This window comes from Leucoraja erinacea, chromosome 31, assembly GCF_028641065.1.
Source record: "Leucoraja erinacea ecotype New England chromosome 31, Leri_hhj_1, whole genome shotgun sequence".
Taxonomy (NCBI): domain Eukaryota; kingdom Metazoa; phylum Chordata; class Chondrichthyes; order Rajiformes; family Rajidae; genus Leucoraja; species Leucoraja erinaceus.
In genome coordinates, this window is record NC_073407.1 from 19094438 (window position 1) to 19113348 (window position 18911).

General features: G+C 40.9%; 1 protein-coding gene across 1 annotated transcript in view; it reads left to right on the plus strand.

Annotated features, from left to right (window-relative positions):
* Positions 1–500: 500 nt before the first annotated feature.
* The window catches only part of pip5kl1 (phosphatidylinositol-4-phosphate 5-kinase-like 1), a 37050-nt gene continuing 18639 nt past the window's right edge, over positions 501–18911 (plus strand). The window contains exons 1-2 of the mRNA XM_055660178.1: positions 501–972; positions 17546–17737. Coding sequence (XP_055516153.1) covers positions 961–972; positions 17546–17737 — 204 coding nt within the window. The 5' untranslated portion in view covers positions 501–960. The remainder of the gene's footprint in view (positions 973–17545; positions 17738–18911) is intronic.

Sequence of the window (18911 nt, forward strand, 5' to 3'; positions counted from 1 at the left end):
CACAAGGGCCACATCTAACTCCCTCTTAATTATAGCCAATGAACTGGCCTCAACTACCTTCTGTGGCAGAGAGTTCCAGAGAATTCATAAGGACACTATTGAGGGAATTCTGATGTTGTGTGAAGTGGGATGTAAATGTTCTTTGCATTGGACACTGGCCTCTGCCTCCCAGTCACAGCTGGAGATGGAAATGCGGAACTGGAGTAAGGATTTCCAGGCTTGGCTGTAACAAGCACATCTGTCACGTTGACACTCGTTGTTGTGATGTAGGGGTATTTTTCTGCTCGATGTTTTGTTGGAAGACACCTGCAGCACTGAAAGAAATGGGTGCATGAAGTTACCAGGCAACACCATTGTTTATTGCCGAGCGAGTGCATGATTATAAGGTGTAGTGAGAACGCAGGAATCAGCTGCAATGCTGTCAATATTCACGCTGCTGACTGGAGCTTTTTATTCTGGCACAGTCTGAAAACCCTGCCCTGCACCATTCCATTCATGCATGACGCAAAATCTTATCTTTTAATTTTTTTTAATGTACATGGTCAGAAAAACAGGGGTTTTTAAAAAATCAATAAAAGGGATAAATATTTTTTAAAGATCTAGTTTCGGAGGCTGCAAATGAGCAAACGTTCAGCAGCCTGAAATCTGGCCACCCCTGCTAGAATTTAAATAAAGGTTCAGCCCACGAGCTCTTGATCCAGCAGCTAATAGTGATGGATTTTTGTGTCTGCAAGTTTGAGTGGTACAGGCATAGCCTGGAATGAACAGTTATCTTGTACTCGGAGAAACTGCACTGAAGACCTTACGGTCTGACGAGCTCCAGGCTCAAGAGAGATTAACTAGCAAGGAAGATGCCAGAAAGGAGAGTCATTATCAACTCAGCCCAGCCCTTGGGAGCTTAGAGAAATAACCGTGTTAATCAGATCAGATCAAGACCGACTCCCGTCAACATCTTGCACTATGGCCGAAGAGGTAAGCAAAATTAATTGAAAACTGTCAAATCTCTGAATATCTTGAAAATATTATAGAATTTTTAATTATTTACTATTGAATAAACATAATAAGAATACATTTGGTTTGGTAGCCAAACTTACACTTTTCATTTATAACATTTAAGTGTGGCAGGAGTCTGTTACTTGAAGATGCAAGGAAATCAATTCACAGATTTTTGCACAAATATTCCAATCCTGCTTTGCAGAGCAATGCGTTTACTTCACTGCAGATGTTGTTTGATTTGTGTGTAAAATAATCTCATTTTGAAAGCTTCCAGAACTTCAAGTTAGAACTACAAAATAACGCGGTGAACAATACATTTGGGCAATGTTTCAAAAGTAACTCCTAACTGGGCACATTGACAGCTGTGTGGAAGCACAGAGGTTAGGTTACGGGGCGAGCAGTAGAATCCTGGACTAATAATCCAGGGGAATGAGGTTAATCTAATCATGATACTGAGGATTTTAAATTCAAGTAATTAAATAAATCAAGAATCAAAGTTAGTTTCAGTAACCAAAACCTTGAAAATACCAGACTGTCTTAAAACCCATCTAGTTCGCTCAGGAGTTGAAATGTGCCAACCTTACTCAGATTGGCCAATGTTTCAAGACCCGCCAACCTGGTTGATGTCTGAAGAAGGGTCCTGACCAGGAGCATCGTCTGAATATTCCCTCCATGGATGCTGGCTGACCTGCTGAGTTCCTCCAGCACTTTGTCTTTTGGTTGATGCCTGATTGCATCCTGTGTTTGGGGCAGCTAGGGATGGATAATAAACGCTGAGGTTTCCAGCGGTATCCACATTCTGTGAATAATCATTTTTAAAAAGGGAGAAGGAAGAAAAATGAAATTGGGAATTGCGATTAGTTCTATCAATTAAAAATCATTATTACGGCATAGGCTGTTACTTTTGATGTTATATAAAGTTTAACGGATAGGTGTATAATTACATAATATCAGAAATTCACCATTTAGTCCAATTGACTACACCCAGTGTTTTGGATCAGTTTGCTCTCTCCCAATTCATTTCTAATTTAACAGCAAGTCCCATTTATTTATTTCTCCTTCGTGTGGTTATCAAGCTTTTAGTTAAATGTCTAAGTGCTAATGGTTTCTCTCCTACAGCTTTTTGTGGGGCAAGTTTCAAATCCTTGCCAGCCTCCAAGTGAACTTCCTTCTGAATTAACTCAGCGGGTGCAGCAGCACCTATGGAGCGAAGGAAATAGGTCCTTCGCTCCATAGATGCTGCTGCACCCGCTGAGTTTCTCCAGCATTTTTGTGTACCTTCGATTTTCCAGCATCTGCAGTTCCTTCTTGAACACTTCCTTCTGAATTATCCAGGTTCTGTAAGAAGAAAGAAGCAGCTCAATGGGCTGGAAGACCTTTCTCTGTTCCCATGTTGTGCCTTTCTTGTTGCATTTTCCCTCATCTACAATCAATCACAAGCAGTGTATTTATGATCAGTTTCACTTACTATTAATTACTGAGCCTAAGTAATGCACAAATAGAGGTTCCATTGGCCTATCTGTCTATCATCCCATCTGGCTATGATAACATTGCTTTTAGGAAGGCATTACTGGATTTTGGCTCCGTTTGCGTATAGAGGAGACCTATCTAGTTGTTGCTAGATTATATATTGAAATGCTTCCTGATACCAGCAATGACCTCGGCAATGGCAAGTTTGTATCTGTGCTGTAAAATTGTCACTTATTCTGAAATTTTACGGAATTAACCTCTGTCATTCCATTTAATAGTTAACATTCTCATCATTTCAAAACTAAAATGAATTTTTAGGCCGCGATTTTACCCGATAGAAGAAGAAAAATTGGATCTTAAATCAACCAGCAATGATTGAATGGAATAAGCCTTGTATCACTCCTGTTAATATGTTCCTTCAGAAAGCTCTTTCTCATTTACTTCCTTTCAATGAAATGAAGAATCTGAATTTTCCAAAACCCTTTCCTCACAACAATTCTCTGACACCAGAGTTACAGAGTTGACGTGGAAAAGCTTTTCCCACTGAGAGTAGGGAAGATTCAAACAAGGGGACATGACATGAGAATTAAGGGACTGAAGTTTAGGGGTAACATGAGGGGGAACTTCTTTATTCAGAGAGTGGTGGCTGTGTGGAATGAGCTTCCAGTGAAGGTGGTGGAGGCAGGTTCGTTTTTATCATTTAAAAATAAATTGAATAGTTATATGGATGGGAAGGGAATGGAGGGTTATGGTCTGAGTGCAGGTATATGGGACTAGGGGAGATTATGTGTTCGGCACGGACTAGAAGGGTCGAGATGGCCTGTTTCCGTGCTGTAATTGTTATATGGTTATATGGTTACACCAGAGAGGACTTTCTCTGGATTGCTTCCCTTTACGTGGTTCCCTCCACTAGGCATAAAAACCAGCACTGGATGGCAGACCCAGGCACCGTGTTGTGTGATCATGAAAGTACCCGGTTTATTCAATGCTGATTTGGCAACTTTCTGAATAGATATACTTTTTGGCTGCGTAATATTTTTATTTGAGCAAATTAAATTTCAAATGTGGTTCAAGTCAAGTCACTTTTATTGTAGATATATTGATTGTAGATTTATTTTCAATACTACTGAGGACTTGCATTCTTTGGAGATCTTACACTGACTGCTCAGTTCTAAATTCTATTCCTCACTCAGTCATTATTGAATGTGGGGAGAAGATGCCTGGTGCACTCAGCTCTTCAGGAGAAGGCAGCAACTTGGAATAGAGATCTCAAAAATATCCACGTATGGATGACTGCTTCCCAGCACCTGAATGTGTTGCTCTAAGGTTGACAAACAAGACCTGGCTGATTCCCCCAGAGATAGCACCCAGTTTCCATGTACACATTTCCATAAGGATATAAAGACAATGTTTAAAAAAAATAATTATCACAAGGGTGATACCAGAGAGATTACACATAATAGGAAAGATCTTGGGGTTTATAACAACATAGGCTGATGGAAGTATTTAAAGGCATGAGAGGTTTTGTAAAGAGTAGATATATAGAAGGTATGGTGGAGAAGATAAAACCAGCCACCAAAAAATATAAGAGAAAACTCAGAAGAAACTTATTTTCCTTGAGAGTTATTAGAATATGGAACTCCGCGTCTTATGGAATAATTGAGGTGAATAACAAAGATGTGTTTAAGGTAAACATATGAGAGAGAGAAAGGAATAGAAGTTCTGCTACTTGTATTCGATAAGGTCAGGTGAAAGCTGGTCCATGTGGAATTTAAACTCTGTCGTAAACTAGTTGAATTTAATGACCATTGCTAAGTTATACATTGTATGCATTTGGTTTGGTGGCAGGAGGCAAAAGTGATGGTGGAGGTTTTCTTTCTGGTGATGGGAATTTCTTCTGCATTAATAATGGAAAAGGGCAGTTGACCATTGCCATTGCACTGGCCAGCCTACGATCAGTTGGCTCTAGGAGCAGTACAGATTCATCAATCATTTCTTCTGCCCTATCTGGAGGAGGTGAGGTGGCGGGACTGAGGTTTATATTCATAATGTTCCAAAAGTAGCCAGGGTTCCCCATTCCATTCTCAGAGATGGTGGCCATATCTGCGTGCTATTGGTGATTCATGCCTGAAGCTGTTGGAATTTGACGGACTACCATCCAGGATCTATCTGGGGAGTAATGTGCTACAGGTTTTCCTCTCCACCACCTCCCTCTCCCACACTACACCCCACTCATCCACATCCACCACACCCCACTCATCCCCATCCACCACACCCCACTCATCCACATCCACCACACCCCACTCATCCCCATCCACCACACCCCACACATCAACATCCCTTTGCATCCTCTAATTGTACACAGTTGGATATTTTCTGTTTATAACTTGGTATTTTGTTCCAGAATCTGTTCTTGATTTTTTTTTTGCAAGTTGCTTGCTTCTTGTGTACTTCCTTTCCGAGCAATTGGACAGTGAGGATGCCAATACAATCCTGCCACCCCTTATCAAATCTTCGTAACGTATTTCCTTGATTTTGCAATCTTTGGTCCTTTTGCTTAATTGCTGTTTTCCCTTTGGCCAACCTATTGGCTGTTTCTGTTTTATTATAATTTACACTTCTGAACATTTTCATTCAGTATGCAATTATAACCCCATTACACTCCGTCACCAAAAGTTTGTCGTCCAACAAACAATTTAACATAATTTCCAGGTGAAATCTAACCGTGTTCTTTTCCCATTCACTTATTCCAGATTCATCCTTCCTTATTTCTAGTGTAGTGGTCCAAGTTTTGTCCATTCTCACAAAGTCATGTTCTGTTTGATTCCCATTTCTGTTGGTTGATTCCTATTCCTATACCCAAATGGTTGAGGAGTAATAATTGGATTATTGATTTAATGAGAAGAGACCATCACATAGTAACAATTAATTGTGTTAGACCCACTGCTGTAACAACTCTCACAGTTTACTGTCCTCACGGGTTGGTTTGTATAGCAGGTTGCAGCTTGATTCTTCTCAGTTGTCTTCAAGAGCAGATTAGGGCGTTAACTGGCTACTAGACATCAAAGTCCATTCAAATGGCTCCACCCTCTCATTCTCTCAGTATCTGTCCTTATATATCTAGTTTTAGGTGCAGATGAAACTTTACATCAGACACATCTTGATTGCCTTTGTTATTTGAATAGTGCAATTATAGGTAGAGTGATGCTCCTGGGCTCTTATCTTATCTGTGAGATCATTCATTTAGTCTTCCGTTTGGACATCATGTTAGTTTCTATTGCTCTCCAGAACCCACAGGCTCCTTTCCAGACCTCTTATTAAGCCCATCTATGGCTGCTGTATCTATGACCACATTGCATTCTGGCACCACATTCAATTACTGCTCAATTCTCTGTTAGCTAAACAGACCAGAAAATATAATACATACTTATAACCTTTTATCTTTAACTTAATTGGTTCCTAATGAACACTAACGTCTCGCAAATTCTATGTTTAGAAGGATTCTGCTCATGATAAGTGCAACCAACCACGGATGTACGGCCACAAATTGGCAACTTAACAAAAATTACAAAACTGAAAGGAGACAACCCAGATAGACCATCCATTCTGTGCTACCATTCAACTAGATCATGGTTGATATAAATCCATGGAATCACAACTATAACCAGTCTTGGTCTCTTTCCAAACACATCTATGTCCTGCCGCAGAACAACTTGTATTTGATGTGCTATTGCTGCAGTCACGTGTTAGGAGAGACTTTTGCTAAAACAATCCAAAAGTAATTCTACTGATCTCCCGGATTATGGATTCTAGAACATGGTTCCCTTTAGCAGATAAATCAGTAGAGTTTTCATCGTAAAATGAAAAGTAAATCTTCACTTTGTTTCATATTTTCCGTCATTGTTTCCCATTCATGCCATCTTCATTCTTGGTGGTATTAACATCCTTCTCCGAATGGAGTGACTGAAACCATACAAAGTATCTAAATAATCAATACATTTACAAATGTACTGATTTACATGCAGTGTTTAAGAAGGAACTGCAGATGCTGGAGAATCGAAGGTACACAAAAAAGCTGGAGAAACTCAGCGGGTGCAGCAGCATCTATGGAGCGAAGGAAATAGGCAACGTTTCGGGCCGAAACCCGAAGGGTTACGGCCCGAAACGTTGCCTATTTCCTTCGCTCCATAGATGCTGCTGCACCCGCTGAGTTTCTCCAGCTTTTTTGTGTACCTCTGATTTACATGCACATGTGTACCTTGTATATGTGAACTCATGAGTCACTGTTCATGGTTACTACCATGGATCATTGGTCAACCACAGCTCCATCGCTTCATGCTTCATTCTGCTTCATGTTTTATTGCGAAAACCTTTATAGGGAAGCTTACTAAAGAGACCAGGGAATTCTGGCAAAATCCGCAGAGAATGAATGTTCCTGCTGCAGCTTTTTTTTAGTAATTGATAAAGTGGGGCTAACGCAGGACAGTTGGTAAAGGAAGATTATAATCTTCAACTCACTCAAATGTCTATTCAGGTGATTCCATGGTTTAATCATGAAACCCCTATGTAGTAACAGTGAGGTTCCCATCCCTTACAGTTACTTGCAGATGCCATCATGTTAGCTTGGTGGTGGTGACTATCTGCATTTATATGACATTTATTTAAGAGTAAAATCAAAATTTGACACCAATCTCACAAAGAAATCAGAGGGCAGCGATTATATGCCAGCTATGATCTTCTATAGATTGCGTCTTTGATTCCACTATTGGTCTTTGGTTTTTGCACTATTATGGCTACCTAGTATTACATTGATTAATTTAATGAAAATGTTGGGTTATTATATTTTTTATCTATGTGTATTGCGTTTACGGGCCTGATAAGCTACTGCAAATAAGGAAGTAACTGTTCCGATGTTGGTCCACTCTTGACATGACACTTGAGCCTATTTTAACTAGTTTCAAATTGCTTTAAAGTGGTTTGAAGGAGGGAAACAACGCAGCGCTGACATTTTGGATCAATATTTGTGCATTGGCACCTCAGGAGAGAATCACCCACAATGGAGTTTCCAACAGCTTCACTGAAAATGCAGATTTGAAACAGTCATAGAAACACTGTTGTACTGAGAAAAACGTACTGAGCCCATGTAACACCATTCTCCAAGTCTGAATGGACAATAAGAGGCAGCCTTGGTTGTGTCAAGCGTAGAATATTAGGGATATTTGAGAGATTAGGAAAGTGCAGCCCTTGTCAAAGGTGCTATTCCCCTTTTTTTCTGACGGTTTCCGCTGGGTTTGGAAGTTAGTGCAGTCATGTCCGACATGTGGGAGCTTGCAGATCGGTTCTGCGTGTGAAACAATTGGGCTTCTTGTACTGAGCCACGTAACACCATTCTCCACGTCTGAATGGACAATAAGAGGCAGCTTTAGCTGTGTCAAGAATGAGTGTAAAGTTTAGTGCTGTGTTTCTGTGACTGTTTCAAATCTGCATTTTCAGTGACGCTGGGGTTCCGTGTAGGAAACTCCAATTGGACCAATACATTGACCTAATGTTTTAAAACAAATGATTTGTTCCCATTGGTCATGAAACCTATCTGATAACTTATCCTTTCATTCCTGATTCCCCATTACCCCTGAATTTATCACCTTTGTAAATGTGATTTGACCAGACTTGATTTAGTGTGACATTTTAGAAAAAACTCCCAGGCTGGATCAGCCATCAACTTTAATGAACAAAGGACTAAGATACTTGTGTGAAAATACTTCTTAATTTTGGCATTTTCTTGACAACCATTCTATCCTAATGAGTAAAGAGATGGCTCGCGTCAAATTAGATTTTAAGTAAATGAGGGGCGAGAAAAAGGATGTGCTGATAGCGTGTGATAAACTCAGGGAGATGAGGTTAGTGTGGAGCGTATGTATTGGCACGGACCAGTGATCCTTGCTGAGAACTTTGTGTCATTCTTTGTGATATGGAAGTGTAATCTGGTAGATTGCAACACTCCTTCCCCTGGTTCTGTTACACTGTAGAATTGGTTATCTGGATAGTAACAGTACAGATTGTTACTTGGTTTGTTTCCTTCACCTTTCATCACCATATTTTGCTGGGCCTTCATTATTTTTGTAAAACAATGTCTTCCACTGTTTTTTTTTAATTGAAGGCTGTTACGTATTTGAGACCATGTTAGGGAACTGGTCAGCCTTGGTTTAATTGCATGGGTTGAATGAGCTGGGGATAACTGAGTGACTGAATAACTGGGAATAACTGTTCCTATAGATTATTCTCCTCCTCGATCCTGATGCTCCAGGTTTAGATTCCACGATTCCATCAAAACTTTACAAGCTGGCCTCCACCGTTCACCCCATGTAAACCGGATATCACCCAAAACTCTGCTGTCCAGCTCCCTGAACACTCCTGTGCTAGCTGACTCCATCGGCTTTTGGAACATTGTCATCTCAATTTTGTTTGAAAATCTGCCCATTGCTTTGTTCCCTTGATCTCTGTGATCTCTCCAAACCTGCGATATCTTTTGTTCCCTCCCTCACGCACCCACACGTTTTATCATTCATTCACTGGTGATCTTGTCATCTGTTATCTGGCCCATAAACTCTAGAATTCCCTCCGTAAACATCTCTGTCCCTCTACTTCCTTCCTTTAACACACTCCTTGAATCTGCCTCCTTGGTCATCTGTACTAATACCTCCTTATATGGTTCAGTGTAAAGATAACTCTCCAGTGATACATCCTGGCAACATAAGAAGCAGGAGTAGACCATTCAGCCCATCCCTCCACTTTGCCCCCCCTGCCAATAGATCATGGCTGAACTCTTACCTCTGTGGATGTGTTCCTCTACCAACCTCAAGTGTATTGATCCCCTAAAACTAAACTATCGATGCTCACCAACTGATCCTCCTTAGCTCCCTTGGGCAGAGAATTCCAAAGTTTCACTCTCTGAGTACAGAAACGACTCTTCTTGGTCGTATGGCTAACCTGTTGTTTTCATACAATGTCCTGGGGTTCTAGACATCCCAATTTGGGGAAACATCAACTCCACTTAAACCATGTAAAGTAATTATTTACAGTATTTCAATGAAATCAATTCCCATTCTTCAAAACTGTAAAGTATGAAACAATCTACTTCATTCCTCCTATTAGAGTAATCCTCTATCTCATGTATTAATAGTGCATCTTTGATACTGTTTCCCTATTACAGATATATTCTGCACTCTGGTGATTTTCTTTTTGTACTACCTGTTGAACCTGTGTATTGTTTGATTGTACTCGTGTATAGTATGATTTATATCCATGTATAAATTCTTACAAAATTCTTAAGGGGTTGGACAGGCTAGATACAGGAAGATTGTTCCCAATGTTGGGGAAGTCCAGGACAAGGGGTCACAGTTTAAGGATAAAGGGGAAATCGTTTAGGACCGAGATGAGAAAAACATTGTTCACACAGAGAGTGGTGAATCTCTGGAACTCTCTGCCACAGAAGGTAGTTGAGGCCAGTTCATTGGTAAATCTTTGCTTGTTGTCCAAAAAATCTGAAAGATAACCAGGCATTTGCTCACCATCTCCACATTTTGTTTTTTACTTTTTTTATCTGGATACATCTAAAAATGTAAAATAATTTAGCTTAAAAGTTCAAGACTGTTTAATTGTCAAAATTACTGACAATGTAACAATGAAATAAACAATCTTACTTGCAGCAGCATAAAACACATTACACACAGATAATATGTAATAAAGGGAAAAAAAATCATGAACGCGAGTCTTTGATAATGGCTGCCTTTTTGAGGCAGCACCTCCAATAGATTCCTTTGATGGTGGGATGTCAGTACCTGTAATGGATCAGCAGTGTTTACCCCTTCTCTGTAATGACCTTCATTCCTGGGCGTGACTAATTTGTGATGCTAATGTTAAGACAAGTGATGCACAAAAAAACTAAAACCAAATTGAAGAACTTCAACGTTTTGAAAACTAAAACACAGCAGATGCTGGAAATCTAAAATGAAAACCAAATGTTGGAAACACTCTGTGGGTCAGGCAGTGTCTGTCTTGCTCCCAGATCTACAGAGTTTCCAACATTTCCTGTTGGCCTCAAAACTTTGATCTGCAGACAATGCAATTTAAAAATTCATGTTCTTATTCATGTATGGTTATGGGTGTCAGAGGTTATGGGGAGAAGGCAGTAGAATGGGGTTAGGAGGGAGAGATAGATCAGTCATGATTGAATGGCAGAGTAGACTTGATGGGCCGAATGGCCTAATTCTGCTCCTGTCATTTATGATCTTATGATCTCATCTTTAAACTGCCTCACCTCAATCTGTCTCCCTCACCCATTCCTACAGCCCTCCATATCACTGTTACTAATTCTCACTCGTTGTACTCCAGTTTGTAAAAATGACCAGTCTTGCATCAACTTTTGTTGAGTGTTGTATCTTGTTAAGGTTTTCTCCTGTAAACCTTGTCGAATTCACAAGATCAGCTGTGGTCCCGATATCAGAAGGCCAGGAATGATCAGGCACTGATTGGTTTCAGGGCTGCTTGAAACACAAGAGGGTTTGTTTTTCAGGCCTTTCCTCAGAGAAAGAGGACAAAAACCAAAGTGATGTCATCAACATTACAACAATCTGCACAGCAGAGTATTCTGTAGGCTTCAATATGACCCATTACACTCTTAGTTTATAAAATGTGTCACGGCCATGCTGCTTAGCTACATTACATCCCAGCCTCAATCATGGCTCAATGAATAGCAACCAGTTTTGTTATTTCCACGCTAAGCTTAGTCATCTAAATGTGTATGAGAATCATCCAATTCACACTGCAGGTGGCTGAATGGAATCAGTGTAAGTTACACCATGTAAGTGGATCTTATTTTCATATTTCTACACAGCATAGAGAAGTTGTTTCAGCCCATCTAGTCTTTGCCACTCACATACTAGCCCCATTCTACATTACTTTTCCTTGTAACACTTCCTTGTAACACACCCTCACCACATCCCCATTAACTCAGCCCAACACTCAGTTACCACCCACCAACATTTGGTGCCTAGCAACCAGCATGGCTTTGGGATGTGTGTGGAAACTGGAGCCCCCAGGGGGAACCCACACAGGGAGAGGGTGCAAGTTGTAGTCAACCGGTACCCAAGGTCAGGATTGAACCCAGGACTCTGGCTATGTCACTGTGCCATCCAGGTGTTAAATGGAAGAGAAGTAGAATGGACTTAGACTTGATTGGAATTGGCGGAGTTTGGAATTTGCCCTCACACCAGAGTGAAGCTGGTGTGAGGGCAAATTGTGCGAATGGTTTGGAATTTACTGGGAGTTCAGGAGAAATCGTTAGGAGTGGAATCAGAGTGACTGGAATTGGTTGGAGTGAAATAGAGTCAAAATAAAGGAAAATCAATGTGAGTGAGATTGGTATCAGAGGAGAGCAGTGTGGGTGAGTGTTAGTGGAGTAAAGGAAAAGTGATGAGTGAAAACAGAGTGGGATCAGTGCAAATGGAATTGGAACAAACGGCCTTAGTGTGAGTGGAATCAGAGTATAGCAGCAACTACATCAGTGTGTGTGAATGTGATGCAAGTGGAATTGAAGTATAGGGAATCAATACAAAGGAGAACCAATAAGACAGGAATTGATGGGAAATGCATTTGCTGCAAATGAAAGCTGATTGGAGAGAAATTGGAGCGGTATGAGGAAGTCTAGTGGGTCAGGGGGAAGGCAAAGATCCATTGATTTCTCAGCACTTTCAGCTGGGAAATCTTCCAACCAGCTGACAAGTTAAATGATCCATGCCTTTGGGCTCATTCATTTTAATGGGACAAGAGTAAATCCAACTTAATTTCCTTTTGTTATTTACTTGTTAATTTAAATCTATTTAATTGTGTATATTTTCGCCATGTCCTCACCTATTATTTTTTGAAGTTAGTACTTTTGAATATCTTTGAATGTTTACTCCAGGAATATTACTGACTCTGGTTTAGGTGGGGGCAACATCGTTCAGGGCTGTCCAGAAGATGGTGTTACAGGAGGTGTTTGTCCAACAAAGATAAGATGATTGCAGCTTGTGTGGCTGAGAGCAAAGACTGCAGGTGGATGAACTAATTGATCAAAACATAGTAAAGGACCATTGAGGAGTGGAGGAATGTAATGGTATTGGGGATGGTGCAGTTAGGGACACTACTGAGCCATTAGCAAATCTGATGTTCGTGATAAGACTGAAATGTAAGTGTTGGGTCTTGGTTTTTAGAACTAATTGCAAAGGCTGAACACATTAGTCAAGAGCTCGGAGCATAATAAAACTCGGTGATTAATGAGAAAGCAGGCTGTTCTCTACAATGACAACGGTGTGTAACAAAGGTTGTGTTCCCTGCCCAGTGGGAGGGTCAGGGAAAACGCAATGAAGGTGGAGAATTCTGGGCAGAAGGGGAAAGGTACAATTGTTGTGGCCCAAACAGAATACGTGTGGAAGAGTATTGAGATCTGAAATTTGTTCGACCGAAGGTGAAGAGAGCAACAGAGTGGCGTGTAACCATTGGTAATGTTTCATTTTATTGGTTATTCAAAGGGAAGTTGGGATAAATGCAGCTGAAATGTGAAGTGTAGAATAGATGCCCAAAGTACATATATATAATGTGTTTAGCAGTAAGGAAGGCATGGCAGCTATGATTAAGACAATGTTGCTTTTGTGAGGGTGATCTATAGTTGCTGCCGTACAGCAACAGACACCCGGGCTCGATCCTGACTATGGGCTCTGTCCGTATGGAGTTTGTGTGTTCTCCCTATGACCGTGTGGGTTTTCTCCGGGTGTTCCGGTTTCTTCCCACATTCAAAACATGCAGGTTTGTAGGATAATTGGCTTCTGTAAATTGCCGCTAGTGTGTAGGATGTGAAACTGAGATAACATAGAATTACTGTACAGGCGATCGTTGGTCAGCATGGACTGGGTGGGCTGAAGAGCCTGTTCCTATGTTGTATCTTTAAACTAATGTATTTAATATAGTTGTCAATTTCATGGAACCAAGGAGAACCAATATAGAGAGCTTCCAATTCATAGTATTAAACGGGTTCAAATATATTTTCAATAAGAATCCTGTCAATTTCCGTTTCCAATTGTGGTTTTATTGCAAAAGGCACAGACCTTGGTTCAAGGAACCATGGTGGAGTGTTGTGATCAACGTGAATGTTGATTTGAATGCCCTTCAATGTACAAGCTCATCCTTGAAGAACACATCTTGTCTCCCTAGCAACTCATGGAATTCCAACCTCGCCCATCTTAACACGATGAAAGTTCCTTCAACTGAGCTATTTCTTTCAGCCAGAACCGTCCCAAAATATAATGATTAACCTCAAGCCCACAACTACAGGTTGTATAATTTTCATCTGCCTATGGTGTTTCACTCTACTGTCAGAAGCTCCAGGTTTCCAGGATTACCTGAACCGTTTTAAAGTTCAGACCGAGTGTCTGCTGGTCATCTCGTTGCATGTTCAGTCTGGTTCATCAGTATTACACTGCACCTCGCATCAGGCTCATTTGTCAAGTCTCAGCTATTCATTTTCATGATTCAACAATCAGCGGTTCTACTTTAGAGGAAAGTTCTGAATAGCCTCCTTTCTCATTTACATTGTGAATACTTCTTCCATTGTACTATGCTTCCTTTATGTAAAACACAAAGTGCTGGAGGAACTCAGCAGGTCAGGCAGCATCCATGGAGGTAGATACCTGGAAACCAGAACATTTGAGCATCTTCTTTCATTTCCTAATGTTAATTTTGTTTGCTCAAATTAATGTTTGATCCAAGAAGCACTTGTTCCATAGACATTTAAACCACTTACAACATGCTTTTCTTGTCTGAGCCAGCATTCAAGGGACTTTTGTTTCCCTCCACTTGATGAGAATCCTTTTTTGCCTTTTTAAACTGATGTTCGATTGTTTCAGAACAGTGTTTAGCCACTTCTCCCAGAGTAGGCATTAAGTACACAGGCATCATGTTCAACGTGGACATTGTGGGCTGTAGAGCCTGCTCCTGTGCTGTACTGTTCTATGTTCATCTGTAAAGATAATTTAGACTTTTAGATATTAAGCGAATGAACTGGATATGGGGTTAATGCTGAAAGTAATGTTGAGGTGAATTGAATTGAATTTCTTTATTTGTCATTCAAAAACAAGTTTGAACGAAATTTTGTTGCAATGCAGTCATAACAGTAAGAAAACAACAAAACACACAATTAAACATAAACATCCATCACAGTGACTCTCCTCCACGCACCTCACTGTGATGGAAGGTAAAAAAAGGCTTATCTCTTCCTTGCTTCTTCTCCCGCGGCCAAGCAGTCAAATTGCTGTGTCGAGGCGATCGAGGCTCGATCGTATTATATTCGTATTATACTATATATACATATCGAGGCTCCCGATATTAAAGTCATGATCAGTCATGATCTAATTGATGCAAACGTGAAGGGCCCAGTGGTTTAAGCCTGCTTTTATTTCTTGTAATAACATCCAACCTAGGCTGGGGTGGTGTGTTAGTCCACAGAAGATTCAACTCTAAATTCTCATCCTTGTGTTTAATTTCTCCCGTTCCCCAACCATCTCTTTCTTTGTCTGCTCAAGCCCCAGCCTCGGAGAGATTCATTTTTAGCTTCACCCATCCTCCACTCCATGGCGTTCTGCCAGCCAGGCCAGGGACTGGGATTCCTGTCTTATACCTCAGCACTTGACCTTCTCTGAATGCTCCTTAATGTCACCCTCTGACCAGTCTTTTGATCACACGTCCTGACATCACATTCTCTGGCTTAGAATGGTGCCCCCTGTGAAGGGCTTGGTGATATTTTATTACATTAAAAACACTGTAGATGCAAATAATTGTTCGGCAGCTGCAAGTTTAAGTTGACCCTTCCATTCTCGGAGAAAACCCACGCAGATCACGGGGAGAACGTACAAACTCTGTACAGACAGCACCCGTAGTCGGGATCGAACCCGGGTCTCCGGCGCTGCAAGCGTTGTAATGCAACAACTCTACCGCTGCGCCACCATGCTGCAAATTCTTGATTCATAAACTGCCCTTTTTCTCATATTGCTCCTTAATTATGAGTTTTCTTATGCTGAAAGATCCAGATTAATACTGTCTTTGTAATTGGTTTCAAAAAACCAAGACCCAAAGCTTCCATTTCAGTATAATCATGATCCTCAGATTTGCTACGGCTCATCCTACAGTAACAAACTTGGGGTTAGCAATCCTCTAGGTTATGCTCTCGAAGCTTTAAACATTTATTTCCAAGTCATTACTGAGGACAACATTTAGGAGAGAGAGAGAGAGAGAGAGCGCAGTAGCATTGGGAAACATTCTATATTTATTTTGTTTGAAGATATGTAAATACATTAATGGCAGTGGGCCATGGATTGGTGTATGCGGCAGGGGGAAGAGGGAGGGGAAAGGCTGTTGGACTGATAGACACATTCAATCACACAACAAAGAATATTTTCACAGCTCATTTGGCCTCGGGAAGCTGGATGCCATGCGGATGAGCACATCAGCTGGCTACGTCAAAAGACCGTGAGATGGAGTGTGGTAGTGGGGTGATTTGACACGAGATAGAGTTCCCAGAGATGCATTAATTAGAATAGACAGTCCTCAGCAGCTCCACTGATACAGTACTAATGATAAGTTCCACAGATCCAATTCTATTAAGGTTTTACATTACCAAAGTCACAGCTTTCGATTTGACACCAATGACCAGCTTTTGGACTCTTAGAAGCATTTATAGACCATAGAAAAGTACAGCACTGGAACTGACTCTTTGCCCAACAATTTATGTGCTGAACATGAGGCCAAGTAAACTAATATCAGCCTGCGCGTGATCCATATATGTCCATTCCCTGCATATCTATGTGCCGATTTAAAAGTCTCTACATTCAAAGAAACAAGCAAAAAAGTTCCTTCTTAAAATAAAGAGAAACAAAATCACATAAAGGACACAGAATACTTTTATGTAACTAAAATCATCACTGCAAGCGCAAATAACTAAAATAGATGTCCTTTACCTGGTTGTTTTCTCTCTTGCTGCATCTGTAGAAGCCAAAGAATGGATTTGCAGTCAGGCAGAGCTTGCAATCCTTGACAGAACAGAATTAGCAGCAGAATTTTAGACAGTCAGAAGTTTTTTCCCAGGGTGGTAATGTCAAAGAATATAGGGCATATCTTTAAGGTGAGTGGGGGGGAAAGTTTAAAGGAGATGTGCGTGCAGGTTTTTTCACACCGTGATTGGGGGTGTGTGGAACGTGCTGCCATAGTGGTGGTGGAGGCAGATACGGAAGTGGTGTTTAAGAGGCTTTAGATAGACACATGGATATGGAGGGAATGGAGGGACAAGTATCAAGTACAAGTTAGTTTAATTTAACAAAAAGTAGTAAACACTGCCCAGTCCATCATCGGCTCTGACCTTCCTTCCATCGTGGGGATTTACCGCAGTCGCTGCCTCAAAAAGGCTGGCAGTATCATCAAAGACCCACACCATCTTGGCCACACACTCATCTCCCTGCTACCTTCAGGTAGAAGGTACAGGAGCCTGAAGGCTGCAACAACCAGGTTCAGGAATAGCTACTTCCCCACAGCCATCAGGCTATTAAACCTGGCTCGGACAAAACTCTGATTATTAATAACCCATCATCTGTTATTTGTACTTTATCAGTTTATTTATTCATGTGTGTATATATTTATATTATGGTATATGGACACACTGATCTGTTCTGTAGTCAATGCCTACTATGTTCTGTGTGCTGAAGCAAAGCAAGAATGTCATTGTCCTATCAGGGACACATGACAATAAACTCACTTGAACTTGAATTTGACATCATATTTGGTGCAGAAATTGTGGACCGAAGGGCCTCTTGTGCTGTACTGTTCTACAATCCTATGTTCTGTGGTAATATATCTTGTACCTGACTTGATACCAATGCTTCTTGCTATTCCCACTCCAACAACTCTGCAGTCAATTTATCAGGGTCTCTATGGGTTCCAATTAAATGAATAACCAAGAGGGTTTTGTGGTACTAATTCTGATCATTTGTTTTTGTAGGCGGGCGCCCAGGATGCCAACATGAATCGAAGGACGTACACAAAGAGGAAGTTTCTGTGGCGAGCGAGGCAGAAATGGAAATTGTTGGGTCTGTTTGAGATCGACCAAGACCATGAATTTTACAGCTTTACTTGTATGCTGAAGGAGGGATTGACAGCTGCAGTCCAAGTCTCCATCGACACTCCCCGATTGGTAAGACCAGCATTGTCTATTGACATCACTCTCTGAGTCATTGAAGGTTAGATGGGGAACATAACATCAGAAATCGGTGCCTGCTCTCAAACATCAAGTTTATGACTGATATTCCACCTCAACGCCATATTATGCTCTCACCATTTTGAACCATAATATGTCATTCCACCACCTCTGTAAATTTCCCTCAGTGTATTCAGCATCATAAAGGAACGTCCTAATCACCCCCTCTTCCCCACCACTCTACAAATCATTTAAAGGCACTAATAACTACTTTTTGTTCAATTACTGATGTTACTGGCTGTGCCCATGATGTTTTTTTTCCATTCTGTAAAGTCGTTAATATTTCATGGAATGCTGATTTTTTTAAATGACTTCCATCTCTATTTTATTAAGAAAACTTGGTGAGTTTGCAGAAATTTCCCTTTGGAAGGTGGCCTGAAAGGGTAGAATTAGCAGAGAGTGCAAAACATGGTACAATGAAAGCAGCTGAATCTGAAATTTGTTGCCCAGGAAAGGTCAAGCAGGTTCATTTGCCACCTCATTAATCAGGCATTAATAACACTTAATTGACCCCCCAACCTGTTTTTTATGCATGGGTTCTTTCCAGGCTTCAGCTGGAGATACTTGTTGCAGGAGTTGCTAACATATCTCCCTATCCGGACTACATTTTCTTAATTCCAAAGACCAAACAGGTTTGCCAGGATTGGCTGCATGCACCTTGACCTGTTCATCACGGATGAAACCCCAAGCAGTGCGTAACTGAGCTTTTTTATTGCAAGCAAATAGGTGCCGTAGGAGTCTCTAACTGATCATCGTCCTATAAACTGCTTCATCTGTTTAAGAAGATAGACACAAAATGTTGGAGTAACTCCGTGGGACAGGCAGCGTCTCTGGAGAGAAGGATTGCGTGATGTTTTGGGTCGAGACCCGAAACGTCACCTCTCTCCAGAGATTCTGCCTGTCCCGCTGAGTTACTCCAGCATTTTGTGTCTACCTTCAGTGTAAATCAGCATCTGCAGTTCTTTCCCTCACATAATCTGTTAAAAGCCTGACGGCCTAACTTAATAAATACATTTTATTTTTTAAACTTTAGCATTCTTTTTGTAATGTTAAAACTTACATTTCTTAGAGCATACCATCAGCCATGTCAGTGCCAGTATCATTCTGGCAG